Raw genomic sequence first — 24457 nt, forward strand, 5'->3', positions numbered from 1 at the left:
CTAATAGTATATTTTTTTATCTAAAGAAACTATCTTCCAGTTTTTATTTTATACTACTTGACGTTCCAACTACGCTACTTCCGCTTTACACACGCTGTGCGTATCGCGAGGGAAATAATACGATTTTGTGTATGATTTCGGATAGTCATCATTTGCTGTGATCATTTTGTTGTAAGATATCTTCAACATCTGAAGTAAGTTTTTTACTCTCTAACTGTGCAGATTGCAAGTACTGCATTTTCGAAAATCGTGACCCAGTCATTCAAATCTAAGTTTTGTTGGACTCCAGTAGTGAACCGTAGTTGGAGTAAACTTGTGTGGGTAATGCCAGTACGTAGACTAAGATCGTATAAATCCTATGCTGCTGTTAAAATAAAAATTCAAGTGATAGATCAGCGAAAGCAGATAGAATTACATTATTATCAAGGGTATGCCATAGATTTTATTCGTTTAAAAGGTGTTGCTAGTTTCTGGGAATTTTTTGTTGTTGAAGTCTATAGCGTAGTCTCTGCTAACGATTACACTCTTGCAAGCTGTTGTTTGTTTTATAACATATATATAATTTGCCTTCCTTTCACTTGCTATGTACATCTTAACGCTTCACCTTGCAATGAACTTGTTCTACTTTATTTTTAACATACTGTAACTAGAGCACCTTCCCATGTTAAAATAGCCTACTGGGACCAATAAAGTTGATCATTGTTATTGTCAATAAGAATCTTTTGAATGAACAGGGTCTATTAGGTGAAACATTTGGATAGATTTAAAATAAGCTATGATTGATTTGGACGAAGACTTTACAAAAAGTTCATTGAGAGTCTGGGCTGTGAAATAGTTTTGATAAACTCTTGAGAGTTTGGGACAAGTAAGGAGTAAATGTTTTACAGTTAACGTGTCATGACACCAAGAACAGAGTGGGGAGTTTTCTCCTCTAAGTTAAAAACGATGAGCAATAAATGTGTGGTCAGTTTTTTACCTTTTCTCGTCAGTTCAGAGGTTGCTGGGTTATGCAGTCAGAGAGTTTTGGAAAAATTTAGTAGAATTTGTTGTGTTTCATGGAATCCCATTGTAGCTGCCAGAGCTGTGCAGTATATACTTTTACAGAGGCATACTAGTCTGAGGAAAAAGTGGTTGTTAAAGGGCCTTTTTTGCTGCCTCATTAGCTCAAGTGTTTCCTGGAATATTTACACGGCTAGAGACCCAAATAAAAATAATGTTAATATTTTCTGTCTGTAATGAATGGAGAAGTTAAAAAACACTGCACCAATAGTGAGTGATCTAAACGTTGAGAGTGAAGTGCAAGTAAGGATGATAAAGAGTTGAAATTGGAGAGGTCAAAACGAATTTCCAGTACAGGAAGTAACCATGGTGGTGTCTTGGTTAGTGTAAATGGTGCTGCTGTTTGGGGTCCATTTCCAATTTGTGGAAATGGGAATAAACCCTTACGTGTAGAGGTTTTTGTTCATGTTCACATGCCCTATACTTATCTAAAAACTATAGGGAAAAAACTGAGTGAAAAGCAGGCTTTTGTAGTAGAGGTCATAGTTACAGGACAAAATTAATTTTATTCGATGTTTCACCTGCCTTTGCATATAGGCTGTAAATGGGGGTAGTCCTGAATGCTTCAAGACAAATTCTGAGGCCCATGATGATGTACAATGTCTAGTCTTTTTAGGTATATTTCTGGCAGATCCATAGACTATGCTTTCATAGTCCAATCTAAGCACACTAGAGAGCGATATAGACAGTAAAGTAATTTGATCTGCACCCATTTTGTATTGCTAATCACTATCTGTATATCCAGCCTTCAGACAGCAATTCTGAAAATGGCTGAGGTGGCTCTGGAAGGAGAGATTGGATAAAAAATAATACCCAGAAATGAATTTCTTCTACTACTTTGAATGCCACTCCATTACAAGGATAAGAAGGTTCAGAAATGGACCTCTTAATTTTGTAAAGTGGATGCAGGCAGATTTTGAAGGAGAAAATTTGAAACCATTTTCAAGTATTTATTTGGAGACATGATTTACACAGATCTGTAATTGTCTCTCCAGGAAAGCCAGTGATCTTGCTGGCAATGTTGATCCCCCTCATTAAACAAGCCTCATCTTTGACAGAATACTAAACCACACTGACAGATTGAAAGTTAAAATGCTTTTGATCAGACTGCGATAAACTGATTAGCGTACAGGGCCACTGACAAGTTATTTAGTTTTAAAAACATTGAGACCAGAAAATTCATTTCTAACCATGAATGTACTCTCTTAACCAGAAGGAAATAGCTTGCCACCGAGTCCTCATCCTTGAACCAAGCAATCGACACAGTATCATCTGCAATTTTAATCAATGATAGGTCACAATTGGAACATTCTGTCCAGACTTCACTGGTGTATGTAGAGAACCGAACTGGGGACAAAACACCCCTGTGGCGCTCCTGTATTGATGACAAGAGTGTTAGACAATAGAAAGTTAAATTGAGCAGGTTCCCTCTCTTTATTGTATATTCTGTTCCATTTTCTTAGCCTTTGTCTTTCCCACACCATCTTTCTCTCTCTTCTCCCACCCTCAAGGGGCGGTCCAGTAGCATAATGGTTAGTGCCTGTCACCAATACAGTGAAGGTTGGCTGTCCTGGGTTCAAGTCTCATCTCGGGCATGCTGTTCTTTCTCTGCATGTAGCATCTGTGTACATGGTTGGCTGCTTGCTGTGATATAGCCTTAGTTGCTTGCTTGGCATAAAACACACAATTCCTCCTCCTCCCACCCTCAACATACACAGACACACTTATACTATATTATGTGTACCTGTCTACAAATGTTCACCACCTCATTTAGGTACATATATGCATCATTTTGTACACAGTCTATCACTATATAGTATTTTCATAACAGAAATCATGGATCAAGAGCTGTATGATGAATTTGGCAACTACATTGGTCCAGAACTCGACAGTGATGATGATAACTTTGATGATGATGATAATCAAGAAGAAGATGCTGAATATGTGGAGAGAGATGTGAGTAGTAAAAATATTCTTTTTATGGTATGATCTTTATATGGACGCTATTTGTTTTTTAACTGACTTTATTTTTAAGTCTGTGATTTTTTTGGAAAGTTAGATCAAGCTGAATAACTCAGCTGGTATGTTGCTTGATTAGCAGTTGGGCAGATGACAAACTGCCTTATCAACTCAAAAGAAAATTGTACTTGACACAAGTTTGCTTTCCGTCAACAGCTGTTTTTGACAATGTGAAAACAATATCCTAGTAGTAGTTTCTTGTCCCTAATCACCCCTAGTGAAGCATAGGGCCGCACACTAGTAGTAGTACTCTTGGTAAATTCCATGCTACTTGCCAATTATATGGATCAGGATCTCTAAAATATAGCTGATAAAAGGTGGAAAATTCACAGTTTTATTTTGTATATTTATTACTTTTTGTAATTTTTGGTTTAGGACCAGGGGAAGTATTCTTGTTACAAAATATAGTAACCATTAACATGTTCCCTTGAAAAATCTGTTGGAAATTACATATTAGTGTCCGTCTTGTTGGAAAATTTATTTTCCACTGAATAATTTGATATATGGAACTCACAGTTATATGTCTACACAAATCATCAGTCAATAAAAATTGAGTACCATTGAAACACATTTCTCCCTGAAAGTTGCCATGTACATGCACAGATCCAAAATCTAAATGTAGTGAAAGATGTGATGAAGCACAAGGTGAGAAAATGTGACAAGTATATGGCCTGTAGATTAGAAAGAAAAAGGTACAGTTAATGAGAAATGGAGACAAGAATCCATGAACCATTAAGACCATGGACAAAGGAGCCTAGATGAATACTAGGCTGCAAAGACTGTTGGAAGATAGAGTCTGCAGATGAAGGGCTCACCAAACGGAAGTACTTATACTGCGCTTTTAAGGATCTTGCGACCCAGAGCATGTTATAACTATATACTGTACAATCACAGGATTTTTACCTGGACATAATATTAAGTAGCCAAGTAAATACATGTATGGAAACTTTGTGTGTGTGTTTGTTATCCATTTCTCACTGCCTGTAAATGTACCTTTTGAGTTATCAAAATATAACAAAAACAACTTTACACCTTTAAAGTTGTGTATCTTTGCTTCTAACATAGATAAAACCTTAAGTGTTTTGTCTTTTCATACACCTCACTGCAAAACTTATTTCAAATTGATAAACAGGAAACAAAATTTTGACTGGCACTTACTATTTTTTATGCTTTTGATATCTTTTATTAGGATGATGAGGCTGACATGGATCAGGACGATACAGATGATGTAGGAGACATGCAAGTGGTGCTCCATGAGGACAAAAAGTATTACCCTACTGCTGAGGAAGTCTATGGCCCTGACGTTGAGGTAGGTCTTGTAGTTTATTATGGCAAGCTTGTGGATGCAGTGGTTTCTGATATGGATGTGCCCATATTGTATTTTCACGGTTGCATTAAATGTTAAATGCACCTCAGTGAAGTTTCAGTTGAACTGTCATGAATTTTTAAAAGCTGAACTTCTATCTTAGGGTGGGGTGAGAAAGAATGGTTTGAAGGAAGTGAGGGGCATATGTGGTGCCAGATGCTCTACTGATCAAGCTTGGCAAATCACTTCTGGCCTAACTTTGCTGGATCAGATCCATTCTTTCCTGCTGGATGGTGAAAGTTCAGGCTTTAAGTAGAACTGGAATAAGGAAGTAAAGGTCTAATATTTTCAGTGCATTAGTAGAAGTGAAATGTCTGACCATGAAGACTTTTTTGTTTGTCAAAATATAATTTTCTAAATTTCTAAGCAGATTGATGTTTTTAGTTTCTTAGCATTTTTGAATTTTGTTGCAGACAATTGTACAAGAAGAAGACACACAACCTTTGACAGGTGTGATAAGACAGACTGGATTTTAAGTGCATCATATACACACTAAAATCCTTTTTTTTTTCCCTTTGTTGCTTTTAGGCCTTGATTTTCTATCACAATTGCAGTCTTGTTAATTTTTCTGAAAAAGTAATTCCTAATATATTTAAAGTAATTTGTCAGATTTTATGCTATTGCAAGATATCACAATTAAAATGGATAACTGCTCAGATACATTTTTAATTTAGTTCATAGTATTTTGGCAGCATAACTGAGGTGTGAAACAAAAAAAGAATGTTTGACAGTACGTCTTATTTGGCTATATTTTGGCTTTGTAAAAGTGATATCCAGCTTTGTCCATCTGTTGTTTTGTATGCATGAAGGTTATTTGATTTTTATTTTCAGAACCTATTATTACCCCAATACAGAAGAAAAAATTCTCCATGGCTGAGCAGGATTTGCCAGACACCAGCTATGATATGGAGTAAGTCACAAGTTATTTTAGTCACATAATAGTAAGCTTTTCTAAAAACTCACCATGTTCACAGTGCATTTAGTCTTTGAGAGACTACCTATGTTAGTCTCAAACAGTGCACAACGTTAAGCTGTATTTGAAAAGATGGAAATGTTTAGCTTCGTTTTAGCTCAGTTTTCAATTTCAAGTTTAGCTTTTTCATGCTGTGATAGTTCACATTTTCTGGGCAACATTTTACAAAAGGCATCTTAATCGCCACAGTGTTTCAAAGAGTGTAGATGAGTATGTGGGCCAATGTGCACTTCTGCATCCCCACACATTTAAGCTTGCAGTGAAAAAGTGTATTGTTTCTTTCAGATTTCTAGCAGATCTTATGGATACTCCAGAGCTTATCAGGAATGTAGCAATTTGTGGACATCTGCACCACGGAAAGGTAATTTTTTAAGTAAAAATGAGTAAAAGTAAGATCTCCTGAAATCTGGCTTGACCAAAACCACCTACACAACTGAGTTACAGCCTACAATAAGCTGTGCACAAATAAAATATATATTCCTTCTTTGGATCCATGATTTTATTTGCCTGAGAATAACAACACTTTGCTTGCACCTAAACCTTGACTCACCATTACTTTGTTGTGCTAGTCATGTCCCTGTTTATAAAATATTTACTTTTTCCTACTTATGTAGTGAAATAACAGTGTCATCTTTCTGTCACAAAGTCCTGGAAAAATCAAACTTCATTGATGTGAGCATTTGAAAACAAGGCAAAGAGACAAATTCAATAGGTTAATTTATTTATAGGAGAACAGTATACATTGTCAGTTAATCTATACCTTAGGGCAGTGGTTCTCAACCTTTTACTTGTGACGCCCCCCTGACAAAAAAAGGTACGTCCGTGCGCCCCCCTTAGCCAGCAATGTAAGCTAATTTCACTAATACCGGTATAAGAAACTTTAAAAAAATGACCACCTTCGCGCGCCCCTTTTAAGCACGTCGCGCCGCCCCAGGGTGCGCGCCCCACAGGTTGAGAACCGCTGCCTTAGGGTGTTGGTAACGCTAGAGCAGTAATCCAATAATCAAACATTCAGGACCTATGAAATGTGTCTGTTTGGTACTAAGAAACGGCATGTATGTGTGGTTTTGTTTTCTTGTTCAGACTTCCTTTGTTGATTGCCTCATAGAACAGACTCATCCAGAAATTGAAGGAGGTTATGACAGGGATGTAAGTATTAACTTTGTGAAAAGATTTGAAATCTTGGTTAATTTGTGTTTGTTTGTTTAAATTTATGTGTTGTGTAGAACATGTAGTAGTTTCACTGGATATGTATGTTCTTTTTAAGACTTTCTAAAAATTTCTTTATCAGAGCAAGCTTGTCTTGAGTATTGAGCTTCATAGCAATAGGAGTAGCATTTAACACAATTTGCAGAAAAGGCAGATGGAACTGAATGTTGTTTCATATCATTAAAAAGAAAAACCCGTTTCTCTTAACTTTGCTAGATGATCTGACTATTAGGAGCTTAGGGGTTACAACTGCACATTATCCAAATAATTGCCCCTGATCATTGGGGTTAGCAGCCCTTGTCACTAGTGACCCCAGCAGCTTTCACCCTAGGCCACTATAATAAGCTCAGAAAAAGATAGTTTGGTAGTCTTTTCATGCAGAGTAGGGAGGGCTGGGAGTGCGATTTTGCAGGACTGGTTAAGCACAGGTGTAAGTTGCCAACTTTAAAGTTAAATAATAAATAAATGGCCGTGTTTCATGCTCTGAAATTTATAGAAATATTGTCTCTACCTACTAGAATCTAACACTCGGGAGGCTTTAAAGAGCTTCTAATAGTTGGGTGTAGAAGAATGACAATTTACAATAAAAATTTCTGGAAATTTTAACACCTTTATGTAATTTAATCAGCACAAAGAGGGCCTATGTAAACTTTCATAGTGGTTTCCAAAGAAGCGCAATAAGAAAACTGTTTATAGTTTGGCGTTAAATCTTTTGTACTCATGAAAGTTAGGATTAATTAATCTCTTTAAATTGTTGGTCTGACATTTAATAACTATTTTGTTTTGTTTACAGATGCGATACACAGACATTTTGTTTACTGAGCAAGAGGTAAGCGCTACTCAGATGAGATCAAAATATAAAATGTTTTTTTCTGATGTAGATGCAAAATGTTTTGTTTCATGTATTTTTCTAAGAAGCCATTAAAGATTCATGAATAATGTATACTGTCATAGAGAAGCCTGCACAAACTGGACTTCCTAAAAGCATTTTGTGCTTATGTTTTGCAGAGAGGGGTCAGCATCAAATCTACACCTGTCACCTTGGTGTTGCCTGACACTAAAAACAAATCTTTCTTGATCAACATCTTTGACACTCCTGGTGGGTTTGTATTTTGTCTTATGAAATTATTTTATAAATGATTGCACAGGTGCAGTAATAATCTTCTTCATTTAGAAATGGTAGTGTTGAATGCTAGAAGTGTAAATGAGATGCTGGATAATATCTTTCATTAATCATTTTTTCCCCCACATTGTAGGGCATGTTAATTTCTCTGATGAAGTCACTGCTGCCTATCGTTTGAGCGATGGTGTTGTTGTCTTTGTGGATGCAGCAGAAGGGGTAAGAATAAACTGTTTTATTTTGTTGATGTAGGAAAACTCAAGCAGATTAGAAACAGAACAATAAACTTGTTTATAGTTGCCTGTTGTAAACTAAGCTAGTCTTTTGATAATTATTGGTGTTATCATGGTTTGCTTTTATGCTATTCATGCATGTCAAAAGTGGTGATGCTGCATTAGATAGTAACATAGCAAGTGCTTGGAGATGTTGATGTTTTCCTAGCCATCTAATGACAATATTTGGAAAATGTGTTAAATGTTTTGTAGCTGGAGAAATTCCACATCTTCATGCTTTGGAGAAACCATTAGTCTAGAACTTTCTTGAAGAACTCTATTGTAACCTTGATAATTTCATATTCATTTATCATTCTATCTATCTATTCCTCTTCGTGCATCAGGTTGCACATAAGGCCTCAACCAGAGTCCGCCACCGATGTCGATCGGCTGAAACCCGCTCTAGGTGACCCCATGTCCAGCCCTTTCCTTTCATCTCCCTTTCCACTGTTCTTCTCCAAGTTTCCTTTGGGCGGCCTCGTTTTCTTCGGCCGTCTGGAGTCCATCGTAGGGCGACTCTGGAAAGGTCTGCTGTCTGCTGGCGGAGCACATGTCCAATCCATCGCCAACGCCTTCGTTGAACCTGCGTGGTGATGGACTCGGTTTCAGTTCTTCGGTGGAGTTCTTCGTTGCTGATGGTATTTGGCCAAAAGATGTTAAGTATGCGCCTGAGGCATCTGTTTTGGAAGACGTCAAGCTTGTTACTGATGGTTTTGGTCATCTTCCAGGATTCTGATCCGTAAAGGAGGTGCTGATCACATTTGACTTGAAGATTCTCAGTTTGATCTTCTGGCTGATGTTTTTGCCTTCCATGTGCTCCTGAGTGAGGCGAAGGCCTGGCTGGCTTTCGCCAGTCGGGCTCGAATCTCCACCTCCGCATCCCCGGTGTTTGACATTTTGGACCCAAGATAGGTGAAACTGTCAACTTCCTCAATCTCTTCTCCATTTAGTTTGATGCCGTCTTGGACTCTGGCGTCACTCTCATACTTTTCGTTTTCTTTGTGCTGACCTTCAAGCCAAGGTTTCCAGCTGTTTCTGAGAAGGCCTTTGTTTTTTCATGCATGTCTTGGTGGCGGTGTGACAGCAGGGCAATGTCATCAGCAAAGTCCAAGTCTTCCAGCGTTGTTGTTGCTGTCATAGTCATGGTCCATCTGATCCCTCTCCTCTCACTGTCGGTGGAAGTCTTCATGATCCAGTCCATGGCCAGGATGAAAAGGAACGGCGACAGAATGCAGCCCTGCTTCACCCCGGTACTGACGTTGAAGGGGTCTGTGAGCTCCGTGTCACAGACAACCTGGGATTTGAAATCGCTGTACAGCATTGCAATGACCTGAACAAGTTTTGCAGGGACTCCGTAATGCCTCAGGATCTTCCATAAGGACTCGCGGTGGATGCTGTCAAAAGCCTTCTCCAGGTCGATGAAATTGATGTACAGCGGTGTGTTCCATTCATTGCTCTGCTCCAGAATCTGTCGCAGAATGAAGATGTGTTCGGAGCAGGATCGCCCAGGACGAAATCCTGCTTGCTGTGGTCGGAGGTCTTTCTCAAGAGTTGCCGTCAGTCTTGACAAAACAATCTTGCTGAAGACCTTGCTGGTGAGGGAAAGAAGTGTTATGCCCCTCCAATTATTGCAGTCTCCAAGATCTCCTTTCTTGGGTAACTTGAAGATGAGCCCTGTCTTCCAAGCAACAGGGAGCTGCCCTGATTCCCAAACTTGCTTGAAGATTTCAGTCAGCTTGGGAGCTGTCACATTCACATCTGCTTTCAACATCTCTGCTGTTATTCCATCTGCCCCTGGTGCTTTGCCACTCTTCATTGTCTTGACTGCTGCTGTCACTTCTTCCAGGCTTGGTGGGTCTGTGCAGATGTCAAGGTCTATAGCTGCTGGCTGGATGTCTGCAAGCTGAGGGGATCTGGTCTGTTCAGAACCGACTCAAAATGTTCCTTCCAGCGCTGTAGTTTTTCTGCCTCTCCTCGATGACATTACCGTTCACGTCTTTCACTGGCACATCACTGTTCTTAAACCCGTTGTTTAGCTGTTTGTTTATCTTGTACAGTGTCTTCAGGTCATTTTTACTTGCTGCATTTTCTGCTTCATCTGCCAGTTTCTCTATGTGTCTCTTTTGTCGGTTCTTGCCATCCTCTTTACCTCTTTGTTTAGTTTTGCATATCTTTGTCTGAGTTGTTCTTTCAGGCGTTCAGATCTGGTGCTGTTGATTCTTTGTTTGGCTGACTTTCTCTCTTCTATCTTCTTCCATGTCTCTTCTCTGATCCACTGTTCTTTCTTTTTCCGTTGGAAGCCCAGTATTTTCTCTCCTGATTCCTGTAAGACTCGATTGAAGTCGTCTAAGGTCATCTCTTGTTGGTCTCCTAGTGCTTGGAACCTGTTCTTTACTTCCATAGCAAAGGCCCTTTCGATGACTGGATTTTCAGTTTGCCAGAGTCCACTCTCTGCTGACGTGCCTGTTTTCCTCGTGATCGACGTAGCTTCAGAGAAACTGTGGCTATCACAAGAGTGTGGTCACTGGCAACGTCTGCTCCTCTGTAGGCTCTAACATCTTGAAGTGAGCTCCTCCATTTTCGGTTGATGATGACATGGTCTATCTGGTTCTTTGTGGTCCCATCTGGATGTCCATGTTGCCTTGTGGATGTCTTTGTGTGGGAAGAGTGTGCCACCAATCAGTAGGTTGTTTTCTTCACAAAAGTCTGCCAGTCTCTCTCCGTTGTCATTGATGGTTCCGATTCCATGTTTGCCCATGACATGCTCCCTGCAGGTGTTGTCACTTCCCACCTTGGCATTGAGATCGCCGACGATGAGCAACATGTCATGGGCTGGAACGCTCTCTGAGGCTGCTTGGAGCTGATCGTAAAAAGCATCCTTGTCTTCTGCCTCAGAGTCATTTGTTGGTGCATAGCAGGCTAGCACTGTCAGCTTGGTGTACTTTGAATGGAATCTTGCTCTCAAAAGCCTAGGTCCATAAGGCTTCCATTCCAGCAGTGCCTTTTCCGTTTTCTTGTTGAGGAGTAGAGCTACTCCTTCAGAGTGCTGAGCGTCTGATCTTCCTGAGAACAAGATGGTATGTCCTGACGCTAGTCTCCTCTTTCCCGTGCCGGTCCATCTGACCTCACTGACTCCCAGGATGTCCAAGTTGTAGTTGTCAAACTCTTTGACTAGTTGGAGCATCCTGCCAGTCTGGTACAAGGTCTGCACGTTCCAGCACCCACCCTCAACTTTTGCCTCGGCTTCAGTAAATCCACTGTCGGGGCGCCAGCTCCCTTTCGGTTTGGCTGTCGTCCGTCATTAGTCCAGTCACCTGGTGTGCTTCATTACCTCCGCCATCTGTAACGAGTTCTCTGGTTTAGTTTCTGTAACATACTTTTTTTACATGGTGGGGTTGTTAGCCCTACCACAACCTAATTTACCTCTAGGTGAGGTGTCCACCTTAGTCGCCTCTTACGACATGCCTGGCTGGATGGCAGGGACCCTATTCTTACAATGCTTGCTAGGCAAGCATACCCCGGGGTCCCACAGGGGTCATTTATCATTATTGTTTACTTAATCATTAATATGTTGTTCCTTTGTCAGGATGAAAGGGCAGTTCAGTGGTGCAACGGTTAGTTGCAGTAAAGATTGGCTGTCCTGGATTCAGCTCTCATTTCGGGCATGCTATTCTTTCTCTGCATGTGGCATCTGTTTACAGGACTGGCTGCCTTGCCATGATATAGCCTTAGTTGCTGGCTCAACAAAAAACACCACTCTTCCCTTCCGTACCTTGTCAGGATGACAGAAGCCTTAGCATCAGTATTGCAGTTGATGACAGAAAATTAGTGTTTCTACTGTTAATTGATGCTAGATCTTTTTGTCTCTTCTTTTAGGTAATGCTGAACACTGAGCGACTGATCAAACATGCCCTCCAAGAACGTCTCGCACTTACACTTTGTATCAATAAAATAGATCGTCTCATCCTGGAACTGAAGCTGCCCCCAGCTGATGCCTACTTTAAGCTTCGCCATATCATTGATGAAGTCAATGCCATCATTAGGTTTGTCATCACAGTTAGCACATTAGCTGATTGGCTTTGATATATGGGGCCAGGAACAAAATCTCAAAGGGCTTGAAGACTAGAGGACTAATCACAGTAAACAGATAATGTTACAGCTTTGTGTGAGGTGTAAAGTACTATGTATCAGCTCTTGGAGATTTAGTAGACATTAATCCCAACTCACATTCCTCCACCCCCACCCCCACCACAATATCGCTGTACAGTTTCTTGTTTGTTCACGTAAACTAGTTCATTTTATCGTCCCTTTTTGATGAGAAATAAAATCTTTTACCAGATATTTTCATAAGCAATCAGATCTATTTTTACAGTGTGACTAAGGATGCTGGTAAAATTAAGAAAAAACTATGCCAGTGATTATATTATCTGATAATTTATCATGCTCTCTTTCTCTTCACAAATACTTGTACGTATTGGAAACATGGCTGAAAATTTGCAAGAGATTTAAGTTGGATTTGTTGTTGTGTTCTGTGCATAGCATGTATGCAGAGGATGAAACATCACAGACGGTTTCCCCTGTCCTGGGCAATGTGTGTTTTGCCAGCTCCTACTATCGCTTCTGCTTCACCCTCAAATCCTTTGCACACATTTATGCTGACTCTTTTGGTAAGTTGCTGCACAATTAAGCATACCCCTACTTAGTAAAGGAAACAAAAACTGCCCTTTTAAAAATATTTTTAATCTGACCATCTGCATTTACACCCTGCATTTACAGCTAGTGCTGTATGACTAGTATGACTGCATATTCATGTCTGAGTGTTGGAATAAGCAGTGCAGTATATGATTTCTGCTAAAGATGAAGAAAAACAAATGTAAAATCAGGTGTTGGACATAGTCTTTTTCTAGTTTATCAGATGTTTTCTAGGCTATTCATATATTGTCTCTGAGCCTTGGGTTATGCTACTGAAAATCTAAAAAAAAAAAAATCAAGGCTTTCATTGGACAAGCTTTTACTACGTTGCCCTGTCAAAATTGTTCCTGCAAAATATTTAGCTGTTTTGCTTTTTGACACTTCATAATCTGTCCTTCACTTTCGAAACTGAACTTGCTGCAGGTGGCATCAATGAGAAAAAGTTTGCTGAGCGTTTGTGGGGAGATGTCTACTTCAACAGTAAGACGTATGTACTGCATATTTGTTTTCCTTGCCCCACTCAGTATTAAGATTTAAACAAGCTGCATTAAAAAATTGTTCCTTGAGGTTAATGGTACATTTGTAGTTTTTCAAGCTGCAGTTGCTTTCTTCGGTCTCTTTTTTTCTGTGCACATTCATTGTGCTAGGAGAAGAAACAGAAACAGAAAAATATGTTTGACACACAACATTATTGATGAAATAAAAATTGATTCCCAGCTGGGATCACTGTGGGGATTTCATACACTCATGTCTAGGCTGGTTTTTCTCTGGCTACTCATGTTTTCTGCAACATGTTATGGGTCTTTGTTTGGGGATTTTTTCCTGTCCAGAAATATACTATAAGAACTTACTTTTTGTTGATGTGCCTGTCATCTAGTCTATGTACAAGTTGTTTTGTCTAAAGTCATTTCACTTATACTTACAATTTCCATGATGCTGTCAAAAACTTCAAGTGAGGTTTTTACCATGCAGAGTATTTAAAATTGAAAGTGAATGAAAGATGCTTTTTTTAAAGTTATTTGGAACTGAATCTTCACTTATGTTCACTGTTCACAGGCGAAAATTCAGCAAGAAACCATCCCATAGTACCTCCCAGAGATCATTTGTTGAGTTCATTCTTGAGCCACTATACAAAATTTTTGCACAAGTAAGCTTGAAATTTTGTTGGATTAATTACAGTTAGTTACAGTTGTCATATTAGTGTAGGGAAGAAGAATTTATATCACACATTTCTCCACTGTAGAGCGAACTCAGTTTGCTTTACACAAATAAAAACAAGTAACATTGACAATACAGATTCAAAATGAATAGCACACCTTCAAGCACAGATCATATAAACAAACAATTATACAGAGACATAGTGACAGAAATACAAGGCATCTAAAGGATGGGCAGTCATGTTGAGGTGAACTTTAAAGTGCTGTGTTGAACTATTTGAAACATGAATCTCAGCAGGCACTGAGTAGTTTGTGCACACAACTTGAGATGTCCAGTGCAAAGTGTTAATGCTTGTCCGAATGGGACAAAGATGAGCAGACACATGGTTATCCTTGTCTGACATGCACGCACATTGCTGGTAGAAATTTATCAACATAGTAGCAGAACAGTGCTTGAGAAATCTGAGGGTTTCAGTCTATGCTGCTGACACATGGAGATCCAGAATTTTAAATGTAGAGACCAAGTAAATCAAGTAGTTCAAAAATTAAAGTGTGAAGTAAAGAAGATATGACTGTAGAGACCATTAGTTCATGAGAACAAGCTGGTGGAGGCATAAAACATAATCCTGAAGAGAAGCAGGCAGCTGAACAAAAATACAGATGAACAGTTTATATAAGAATGACGAAAATCACTGACAAAGGCAGAGAAAAGATAAACAATGAGATAAAATGAGAGATGAAGAAGTAGTTACCCTTGAGCCAGCTAGGCAAAGGGATTTCACTGTCATCAAGAATATCTATGATCATAAGAAAGTTGGTGACATTTTAACAACAGCAGAGTGTAAAATGGGTCTGATGTAGGTAGAATTATGCTTAAACATTTTTATACAGGATATAGAAAATAGAGCAATAGGCTGAAAGCAGTTGTGGTTAAAGGTCAGTGGTTACAGTTTAGGAGAAATATAAGAATTGTCTTGTTCTGTGTTGACCAGGTTGTTGGTGATGTGGATGAATGCTTACCTCGTGTATGTGATGAACTGGGGGTCCACTTGACCAAGGAGGAACAAAAGCTCAACATCCGGCCTTTGCTGCGTCTTGTTTGTCGACGTTTTTTTGGAGACTTTACTGGTAATGTAAAAGATAAGGATTTAATCTTTTGAAAAGGCAAGAAGTTATCCTTTTTATCTTAGGTTTGGATTATAATAAAATTTCTATAAAAAACTTATTTGAAGTTGTTTTAGGTGCATAAAAACAACAACAGCAATAGGATGAATATGTTATAGAACAGAGAATTTACCAAATTACGCAACTATTTATTGTAATTTACAGGGTTTGTGGACATGTGCGTGGAGCATATATCATCACCTGTATCTAATGCTCGCTCAAAGGTTGAACATGCCTATACTGGACCTTTGACCTCAGAACTAGCTGAGGAGATGTGCCTTTGTTCAGCAGATGTGAGTTGTTTGCTGAGATCTTTAATTAATTCTACTGGTTCTTACAAGATCTGGAGAGGCCTCTAACTGTTGGTATTCTTGTTAGGACTTATTTTTTTTTAATTTTATTTTTTTAAGCTTCTGTGTTCCAGGTGATTTTTTTATTGTTGTTGTTACTCACATCTATTATTTTTGTACAGGGTCCACTGGTCATTCACACAACCAAGCTTTATCCAACACAGGATGGTACTAGTTTCCATGTCTTTGGACGTGTTATGAATGGGACATTGCATTCCAATCAAGAAGTTCGAATATTGGGTGAAAATTATACACTGCAGGATGAAGAGGACTCTCGCTTTGGACAGGTTGGACGGCTGTGGATTTCTGAAGCCAGGTACTTAGCTTGTAAAGAGGAACAATACTTTTTCTGAAGAAATCAAGATATATTTAAATGATATACTTTTAGAAAATGTTAAAACTGTAGCCCAAACACTGAATAGATGTTGTAAGAGATCAAATGGTAGCTGAACAGACATTTTAAGAGAGAATATACATACGTGGTATGTTTGTCACAGAACTCTGAAGCAACTGAAAAAATATACTTGCTACTGTGATTGTGGGAACATGTGTGTGTAGGTGTATAGTAGAGTTAAAAACCATTTAGAGAGCTTAAATGCCTACAGCTAATAATATGAAGAGGATGGCTAAAAGATGAGGAAGAAAATTAACACTGTTCCTTGAATATGCATAATGACAGTCCTTTATTCGGTGGCAGTTGATAGTTGTATATCTGATATTTATTTTGCAGGTATAAGGTGGAGGTGAACCGAGTGTCAGCTGGCAACTGGATACTGATGGAAGGCATTGACCAGCCAGTGGTCAAAACATCCACCATCACAGACATGACACCACACGAAGAGGTTAGTAGGTTTTCCTGTGCAAATTGCTTGATGACAGAGGGATGTTATATACTAAGATAGTGACAATAAGAATGACCAACCTTATAAATCCTTATGGGCAATTTTAACTTGGGAAATGTGCTTGGTTATGAAAAAAAATAGCAAATTAAAAAACATGCTATCAAACATCTTCGACACAGGAAACATATAAGTCCGTATACTTTAAAGAATGATTTCCAGTCCCTGGAAAAAGTATTTGGAAAAAAAAAACTGTTGACACAAGTTTTTGAGTTATTCTTAATGGCAAGGAAGAAGAAACTTTTTTTTAGAGATGCTGGATGACTGGGTGGATTGGAAGAATGAAGTTTGTCATAGAAAAAGTCTGAAATTTGTTTCTCTGATATTGATGTGGATCATGAAAAACATTTTTAAAGCAAACCTACATCATCACATACCGATGCATTTACACAACCAGAATTTCATCTCTGGTTGAGCAGCTGGACCTGTGAGGGTACAGATTATTTCATATGCCTATTACTCCTACATCCAGGCATAGCACAATGTTGTCTGAACTTAATAAAACAAATTCTCATGCTAGGACACGTTCTGGTATGGATGAACTACTGGAAGCTCTTTTGACAATTTACTGATCATAAAAAGAAGCAAAGCCCTTCTACTTGACACCAATGACCTCAAAACAACATGGACAAAACTATTTTGTCATGGAGAGACATATTGCTGAACTATCATTCAAACGAACAAGAAACTTTCAATGAAAGACATAAAAATTGCTTGAGATAGCTGTGTAGGCTGAAAAACAATTCAGTGTGCAAAGAAGGTTTATTGTTTGTTGACCATGTGTAATGGTATGTTAGTGTTTACATCCAACTTAAGCTGGCAATCACAAATAGTCTCTTTGGTACCTAAAGGAGTCAAAAATCTCAACAGGTTTTTTGTGTATTTTGCTGAGAACAACACTATCTTTTATTTTTCTTCAGTCTATGCTCATCCCTTGAGTCTTAATCTACATTCAGTTTAAGAAAATTCTAATCATAGCAAGGTACAAAATTTAATAAGGCATTGCCATGATCTTGATTGCTTATTTACCCTCAACAGAGTAAATAGTTTGGTATCATCTAAAATTTAAGAAGATTAAATGAGTGTTGTACATCCTGAATTTATAAAGTGCAGGTCATGAATGTGTGGTAACAATTATACTTGTAGTCTTTGGGATACTGGCAGTAATATAGAGTTAGGTATGTGTTTGTGAGGGCACATATATTTACCACAGAGCTGCTCTAAAGTTAAACACCTTTATGAAACTGTGGCAAAGCATTTTAGGGCACAGCAGTAGGATTACTGTGATTGAAACAGAGTTTTGGAACATATGGAAATGGTTGTATCTGACTGGTTGGCAGATTCTAATTAGTGCTATGGCTATGTGTTATTAATTCCAAGTCTGAAAATGAGGACTGCATGTAAATCAGATTATGGATTTAAGTTTATTGAATGATTGCAGGTTTACATCTTTCGACCACTCAAATTCAACACAGGCTCAGTGATGAAGATTGCAGTGGAACCAGTCAATCCATCGGAGCTACCTAAAATGTTAGATGGCCTGAGAAAGGTCAACAAGAGTTATCCTTTGCTGACCACAAAGGTAAGTTAGTAGCACATCATAGAGCTGCATGGTTGTAAAACAAGTTGAAGGGCTAAGACATGAGAATTGCCTGCCAGTTAGTGATTTATAATGGTCAAGTCTCTTTATGGCAAATGTATCTGTGAAACAGGTGGAGGAGTCAGGTGAGCACATAGTGCTCGGCACGGGGGAGCTTTATCTGGACTGTGTGATGCACGACTTGCGCAAGATGTACTCAGAAATAGGTGAGCTTTGTCTCAACTGTGTGATGCTTGATTTGCAAGATGTACTCTGAGGTAGGTGAGCTTTATCTGAACTGTGTGATGTGTGACGTGCATAAGATGTACTAAGGTAGGTGAACTTTACCTGGACTGTGATGCATGATGTAAGATATACTCTGAGATAGGTGAACCAATGAAGTCTAGAAGTAAACATGTTGCAGTAACTTGTACCTTTTGATGCCCAGCATTTTCAAATTGCTGGTGGAGACTGGTAATGAAGAAATATAGCAAATCAGTAAATATGAAGAAATATGTTTCTGCAAAGTCAGTTTGAATTATTAAAGTAGTTTGCACTGTATTGTACGTTAAAAAATAAGATATATAAAGAGAGAAGTGTGAAATTGACAGTTATTTGTTAACATCTTTTTATCATGCATTTAGCATGGCAGTGAAGGTGTTTTTGTTTTATATGATGAAATCAAGAAACAGGGAGAGCATATATTCATCTTTCACATCTTTTGAGGAAGCTAACTGCTGTGTTGCAGACATCAAAGTTGCTGATCCAGTGGTGTCATTTTGCGAGACTGTTGTGGAGACATCCTCTTTAAAATGCTTTGCTGAAACACCCAACAAAAAGTAAGAAATTTCAGTGGTTTTTGATGTGCCATTAGCAGGACTTTTGCTTATTATTTTAAGGCAAATTTCAGCAAAAAGAGTTTTACAAAATTTTTTGTTTGAATTAATGAGGAGGTTTGTTCGTTTTTAGGATCTTCAACAGAATGCCATAAATGTATTTTTTTCATTATCTTGTGGGAAAAGTAAAGTGTCAGCAAAACATTTACTGAAACTGATAAGACTGAGAAATATGGAATGTCAAGTAGAGCAGGATTTTTACTAGATGTGAATAATGCAGACTTCGTCATTTTGTTGGACAATTTTTTCCTACAGGAACAAGCTGACCATGATCGCAGAGCCTCTAGAGAAGGGCCTGGCAGAAGATATTGAGAATGAAGTTGTACAAATCTCATGGCCCAGAAAAAAGCTTGGAGAATTTTTCCAGACTAAATATGACTGGGATCTGCTGGCTGCCCGATCAATCTGGGCCTTTGGTCCTGATGCTACAGGACCTAATATTCTAGTAGACGATACTTTGCCTTCAGAGGTATGCTTTTTTTGGTCCATTTTTGTATAACAGACCTGCCTACTGTAAGATTTTCCCATCTGCTACGGATATCCACCTCACAATACAGTGTATTAAAATTAAATCGAACTGAATTTTCTGTTTTAGTTACCAAAACACTTTTTTGTGGGGGTCAATTTATTCAAAGCTACAGTCATGCCTTAAGTAAGAATTTCTGGCCATGTATATTCTTAGCGAACACTTTCTGTGGTGGCTATTTTGTTTAATTTTTATATTGAAGTGGGTAAAGCACAGCAGTTAGGAGAAGATTGCTATAGTGAGCCTAAAGATGAAACACATCATGACCATGAAGTGCAATATTTTTAAGGTTTGCATGTGCAAGATTTCGCTTGCAGCATAGCAGTGATGGTTGTCAATGAAAACATTGTGATTCTTGTTGCTGACAAAAGGCCAACTGAAAATTGCCATTTGTGGAGGAACTTATTGGAGTAGTCAGATCTTTTATAATTTTCTGTCTTGCAGATGAATGACTGTTTGTTTTGTATTTTTAGGTGGACAAAAATTTGCTGAGTGCTGTGAAAGACAGCATAGTTCAAGGTTTCCAGTGGGCCACAAGAGAAGGTCCCCTCTGTGATGAACGTAAGTTTGTGAAGTCTTCTTCCCCATCACCCCTAGGAAAGACACTGTGCTGCAGTCTAGTGGTGACAAGCTAAATAAGATAGTGACATCTTCCTAATTGTCTTTCTTTATAGCTATCTACTTTATTTGGAATTTCATGTTTTGTGCCATAATTTATTTGAATTGTGAAATTTTACTTTCCAAAAGTTTGGACATGAAGGTTTCTATATTTTAAAGACAGTGGTTACTTTTAGTCACTTGGAAGATTTGACAGGGAAAAGACAGAAATAAGAGCACTAATTAGGTAGGATAATAGTCCGGTCTGGTATCTCCTTGACAAAAATTATATATTTTTTTAGCATTGTTTATTATTTTTTGATGAAGAGTAATGTCCCTTCACCTAACTGGCTAGAGAGGATTAGCTCTCGTCACTTTTCATCTTTTCCAGTTAATCTGAGTGAAGTTTTGTGTGCAATATTGATCTGTGCATCTATAATGCAATTTCATGTATTCCTGGGTTAATTTTGTTGTCTACACCACTTTTCTTCGTTATATAAAATAACTTTATTATTGTTTAATATTACAGCAATTCGCAATGTCAAGTTCAAGATTCTTGATGCTACAATTGCTGGTGAGCCCATTCATCGTGGTGGTGGTCAGATCATCCCAACAGCCCGCCGAGTGGCATATTCAGCTTTTCTTATGGTGAGAAATTTCTCTTCTAAACTTTAATTTAAAATGTAAACTAAAATTTTTATAAAATTGCATTTAGTGACAATGTGTCTGTTAAGGTGAATGTAAGTGAGCAAGGAGTGTGACTCATAAAGTGTCAAATGCATGAGTGGTTCAAATGTATAACTGTAAATTTCATCTATTGAGCAAACCTGTAGAAATTTACTATAATGATTGTGATGTTTATGGACAGGCTACTCCTCGCATGATGGAGCCCTACTGTTTTGTAGAAGTTATGGCCCCTGCTGACTGTGTTTCTGCTGTTTACACTGTCTTAGCCAAAAGAAGGTAAGATTCGAAACTACCATTTAAAAGCTAAGAAAATTATTTAAATTGTATAATTTGTACCTGAACCATAAATCCCAAAAGACCAAGTGGTTATTTATGCTGGTTTAAGTCTTACAAGTTTATGATCTTTATCATAAGATAAAAACAATAGATTTGCAAAACAATAGATAAGAATGAAAACTTTGCTTTTCGGCTTAATGAAATAAAGAAATACCAGGTAATCAGAAATGCAACCATTGTGTTTGGTCAGGGGTCATGTGACGCAGGATGCCCCAGTGCCTGGATCACCTCTTTACACCATCAAGGCATTCTTACCTGCTATCGACTCTTTTGGGTTTGAGACTGACTTGCGCACTCACACCCAGGGCCAGGCCTTCTGCTTGTCTGTCTTCCATCACTGGCAGGTATGCATTTTGTTTGAGCTCTTCTTCTTGTAGCCATCCATGTCTTATAGCCTGAACTCAATCAGAGCTTATTCTGCTCTAATTGACACATCGTTTCTTGCCCTTTGAATGTGTATATCCGTTTTTCTCCACTTGTTTGAGCACCTGATCTAATGTGAGCTAGCCAAGCATGTTAACACTGTCTGCTTCTTGATAATGCCTGGCTTGTAGGATTTCCTACAAGCTGTCAGCACAGACATAATTTACTTTCTATCAGCTTTATTTCTGCCCAGACTAAGGTTTGGGTATCTTCTCCTTCTCAACTGTGTGTTGTCAGACACTGAATGTGACGGCCCAGACAGTGGCAGCTTGTTATATTTTGTGTCTTTTTAAAAAAAAAAAAATGTTTATTAATGCCATTGCATATTTTTGTGACATAATTGCAGATTGTACCTGGTGATCCCCTAGACAAGAGCATTGTCATCCGTCCTCTAGAGCCACAGCCAGCCACTCACTTAGCCCGCGAGTTCATGATCAAGACTCGGCGTCGCAAGGTAGTCAAATGGTTATATTTTGTATTTGTCTAATATGTTGCCTTGTGTATATATATGTCATAAACGAGCTGTTAGTTTTATGAGCAGTTAGATTTCCACACGAATCTGATATCTGTTGTGAAATGGTGCTTTGTGTTCAGGGATTGAGTGAGGATGTCAGCATCAACAAGTTTTTTGATGACCCTATGTTGCTGGAGCTGGCCAAGCAAGATGTCTTACTCAACTATCCAATGTAGGGCATGAGAGTGAAGAGCAACAGATTCTGTTGGGCATCTGATGGTGCTGATCCTGGTGTGCAGACAGACATGTTGCGGACTTACTAGTGCAAAAGTCAAGCAGACCTTTGCTGCAGACATTTTATACAAACTTGAAATGCACAGCTTCTGTTGAAAGTGGACTCAACAATTGCTGGGTGTATTGTTTGTATTTTTTAATATCAATAGCAAGAATACTAAATCATTTCTATTCTGTTGAATCTTCTAAGATTTGCATTAGCATCAGCTGCATACCTTTTGAAGAAAAAAAAAATGAAGCAATGTGCATTGTGAGTGTGTGTGTATAAGAGAGAACAGGAGTTTGTGCCGTGTTATGTATATGCATGCACAAGTGTGGTGGTAGTATGAAATTTTGCCAGAGACCATTAAATGTTGAAAACATGTTTAATAAATTTCAGTTCTGTCAACTTAGTTAAAAAAATTCATGTGCTTCTCTGTGTGTGTGTGTGTGCGCATGTGCATGCATTTATTGGTTGCATTGTGCATGTGGGTTCATGAATACTTTTAGAATTTTAAATCAAAACTTTATGCCAACATTTAGCCTTGTACATACAACAGATCTTCAGTTCAATGTTTGGTTAATGTAATAGCTAGGTCACATTAAACAGCATTAGAGACCTTATTCACTAAACAGTCATTTAAAGAAAGGTACATTACTGAAATATCTTATGTGTGCAAGCCTTTTGTTGTGGTAGATGCTGACAGTTGGGGTTGGGTTTATGCTGTGTGGAGGATGGTAGGGGATTTCTCAAGTGTCCATGATCACTGTGTTGCTTGTTTGTCAGTCATAGCTGATTGATTTCGGCTTTTAGATATGTGCAGGTATATGTCTGAAAGCACCTGGGGTTGCCACCACTACAGCAGCAGTGTAATGAAGCAGGCCCACAAAAATGTGATACATTTTGCAAACAATAGATAAGATCTGGGTTGGAGTTTGAAAAATGAGTAACATTTCCGCTTCGGTGGAAACCGTGTCCGGTGCTATTGTCTTACTAGAATGGTCTTGTGTTGCTGCGGCCCCAGGCCCTGCCACGGTGGTGGGGAGAGAAGTGACACGCTTGAGTGCACCAGGGGCAGCTAACAACATGCGCACACGCGTGCCGTGCAATTTCCTGTAATTACCTCCCCACTTCATTGTTAGTCTCGCCGGACGTGAATCGCTCGACGGCTTCTCCGGACAAAGCTCCCCAATATGTCGCTTGCTCTTGTTCTGGCTGGATGTTGAGCTGGACGCCATGAGAAATAGCGATGTCACAGGCGAGATAAATACTCATGTACACAGTTTGTTAGGGATGAATGAAGCAGATGAAAGCTAGATTCGTGCTGAGGAAAACGTCATTATAGAAGAATATTGGAACAATCATGTTAGCCATTATTGTGCTTCATCCCTTGATCAAAAACTCTGAGAATATGAACAGTAATAATATTAACAGTAAGAGTAATAATGAAACTGCGTTTCACAGGCAAGAAAATACTCGGCAATAAAGGAAACGCGGGCGTATTTTTAATTGTGTGTATGTAAGACTTCCTGATGTGTGTGTATATATATAGTGTGTGTGGTGCATATGTGTAGTGAGGGTAAGACTGTGGGTGGTGTTATGAGATGGCGATGGCATCGATGCATAGCTAAACCATGACAAACTAAAAGCCAAGAGAATTATTTCGTTCTTGGAAACTACGAACGAGTACTTCATTGTGTACGTTCGTTCTTTTTCTGAAATCCCGTCCCTCTCTCACAGTGTCGTGTTTATAGTAAATTCTCACTTAAACTTGTTCCGTTATAAGGTTGAGGGTATTTTGGTCGCATCACTATCATGTATTTTGCAGATTTTTGTCTGGGTGCTTCGGTTTCTTATTATATAAGCTTGGTGATGTTTTTGTTCTTGTTTAGGTGTGAGAAAGCTATATTATAAATACTACGAGAAAGCAACAAAATACTCTGAGAAAGCTATAGAATACATAGTGTGAGAAAGCAAAAAATCCTGTCCTAACTGGGGAACTTACCAAGGCAACGAGAAGCTTTAAACTGAGTTGTATCTCTTTTCCATACTGTGCACGGGACTTGCGCCGCAAATAAATTACATCTTTCTCTCTCTCCATCGGTCAAGGCCGTTGCTTCACTCCAGTTCGCTCACTAATCTCAGACATGGAGCGAATGCTTTGAACTGTTATGACTAATCTCAGTGGACTTTATTTAAATCACCCCGAAGACGAGAGTAAATTAAAAACCGTATTACACGGCAGTCAGCTCGAGCAAGAACAACTAAAGGCCGCGATAATGCCAGTCAACGCTGGAGGAAACGAGATTTATATAATGATATAGTGGAAACTTTGGCAACCCCCAGTCGACCACAGTGTGCTTGTTTCATTGTATTAAGATACAATGGTCCGAGAAGCCCGCGAA

General features: G+C 38.7%; 1 protein-coding gene across 2 annotated transcripts; it reads left to right on the forward strand.

Annotated features, from left to right (window-relative positions):
* The first annotated feature begins 43 nt into the window (after positions 1-43).
* On the forward strand, positions 44-22474 carry LOC112563875 (116 kDa U5 small nuclear ribonucleoprotein component-like). 2 transcript variants are annotated; one of them, XM_025238293.1, is made up of 28 exons: positions 44-194; positions 2891-3015; positions 4268-4387; positions 4858-4894; positions 5276-5354; positions 5703-5778; positions 6501-6566; positions 7420-7455; positions 7635-7725; positions 7883-7965; positions 11895-12061; positions 12558-12685; positions 13134-13197; positions 13767-13857; positions 14860-14995; positions 15197-15324; positions 15504-15697; positions 16112-16223; positions 17722-17862; positions 17993-18086; positions 18608-18698; positions 19011-19224; positions 19755-19842; positions 20408-20526; positions 20747-20841; positions 21092-21245; positions 21671-21778; positions 21919-22014. In XM_025238293.1, the coding sequence occupies exons 2-28, from the start codon at positions 2896-2898 to the stop codon at positions 22012-22014; spliced, it is 2928 nt and encodes a 975-aa protein (XP_025094078.1). In that variant the 5' UTR covers positions 44-194; positions 2891-2895. The 2 variants fall into 2 exon arrangements, with proteins under 2 accessions (XP_025094078.1, XP_025094079.1); XM_025238294.1 differs by lacking the exon at positions 44-194 and having other exon boundaries at positions 2896-3015; positions 21919-22474.
* Positions 22475-24457: the final 1983 nt, after the last annotated feature.

The sequence above is a fragment of the Pomacea canaliculata genome, linkage group LG5, assembly GCF_003073045.1.
Source record: "Pomacea canaliculata isolate SZHN2017 linkage group LG5, ASM307304v1, whole genome shotgun sequence".
Taxonomy (NCBI): Eukaryota; Metazoa; Mollusca; class Gastropoda; order Architaenioglossa; family Ampullariidae; genus Pomacea; species Pomacea canaliculata.

Coding starts and splice junctions, on each gene's coding strand:
- LOC112563875 (XM_025238293.1), top strand. CDS start 2,896: ATGGATCAAGAGCTGTATGATGAATTTGGCAACTACATTGGTCCAGAA. Junction 12,062..12,557: donor GAAGTCAATGCCATCATTAG/GTTTGTCATCAC, acceptor TTCTGTGCATAG/CATGTATGCAGAGGATGAAA. Junction 12,686..13,133: donor CATTTATGCTGACTCTTTTG/GTAAGTTGCTGC, acceptor AACTTGCTGCAG/GTGGCATCAATGAGAAAAAG.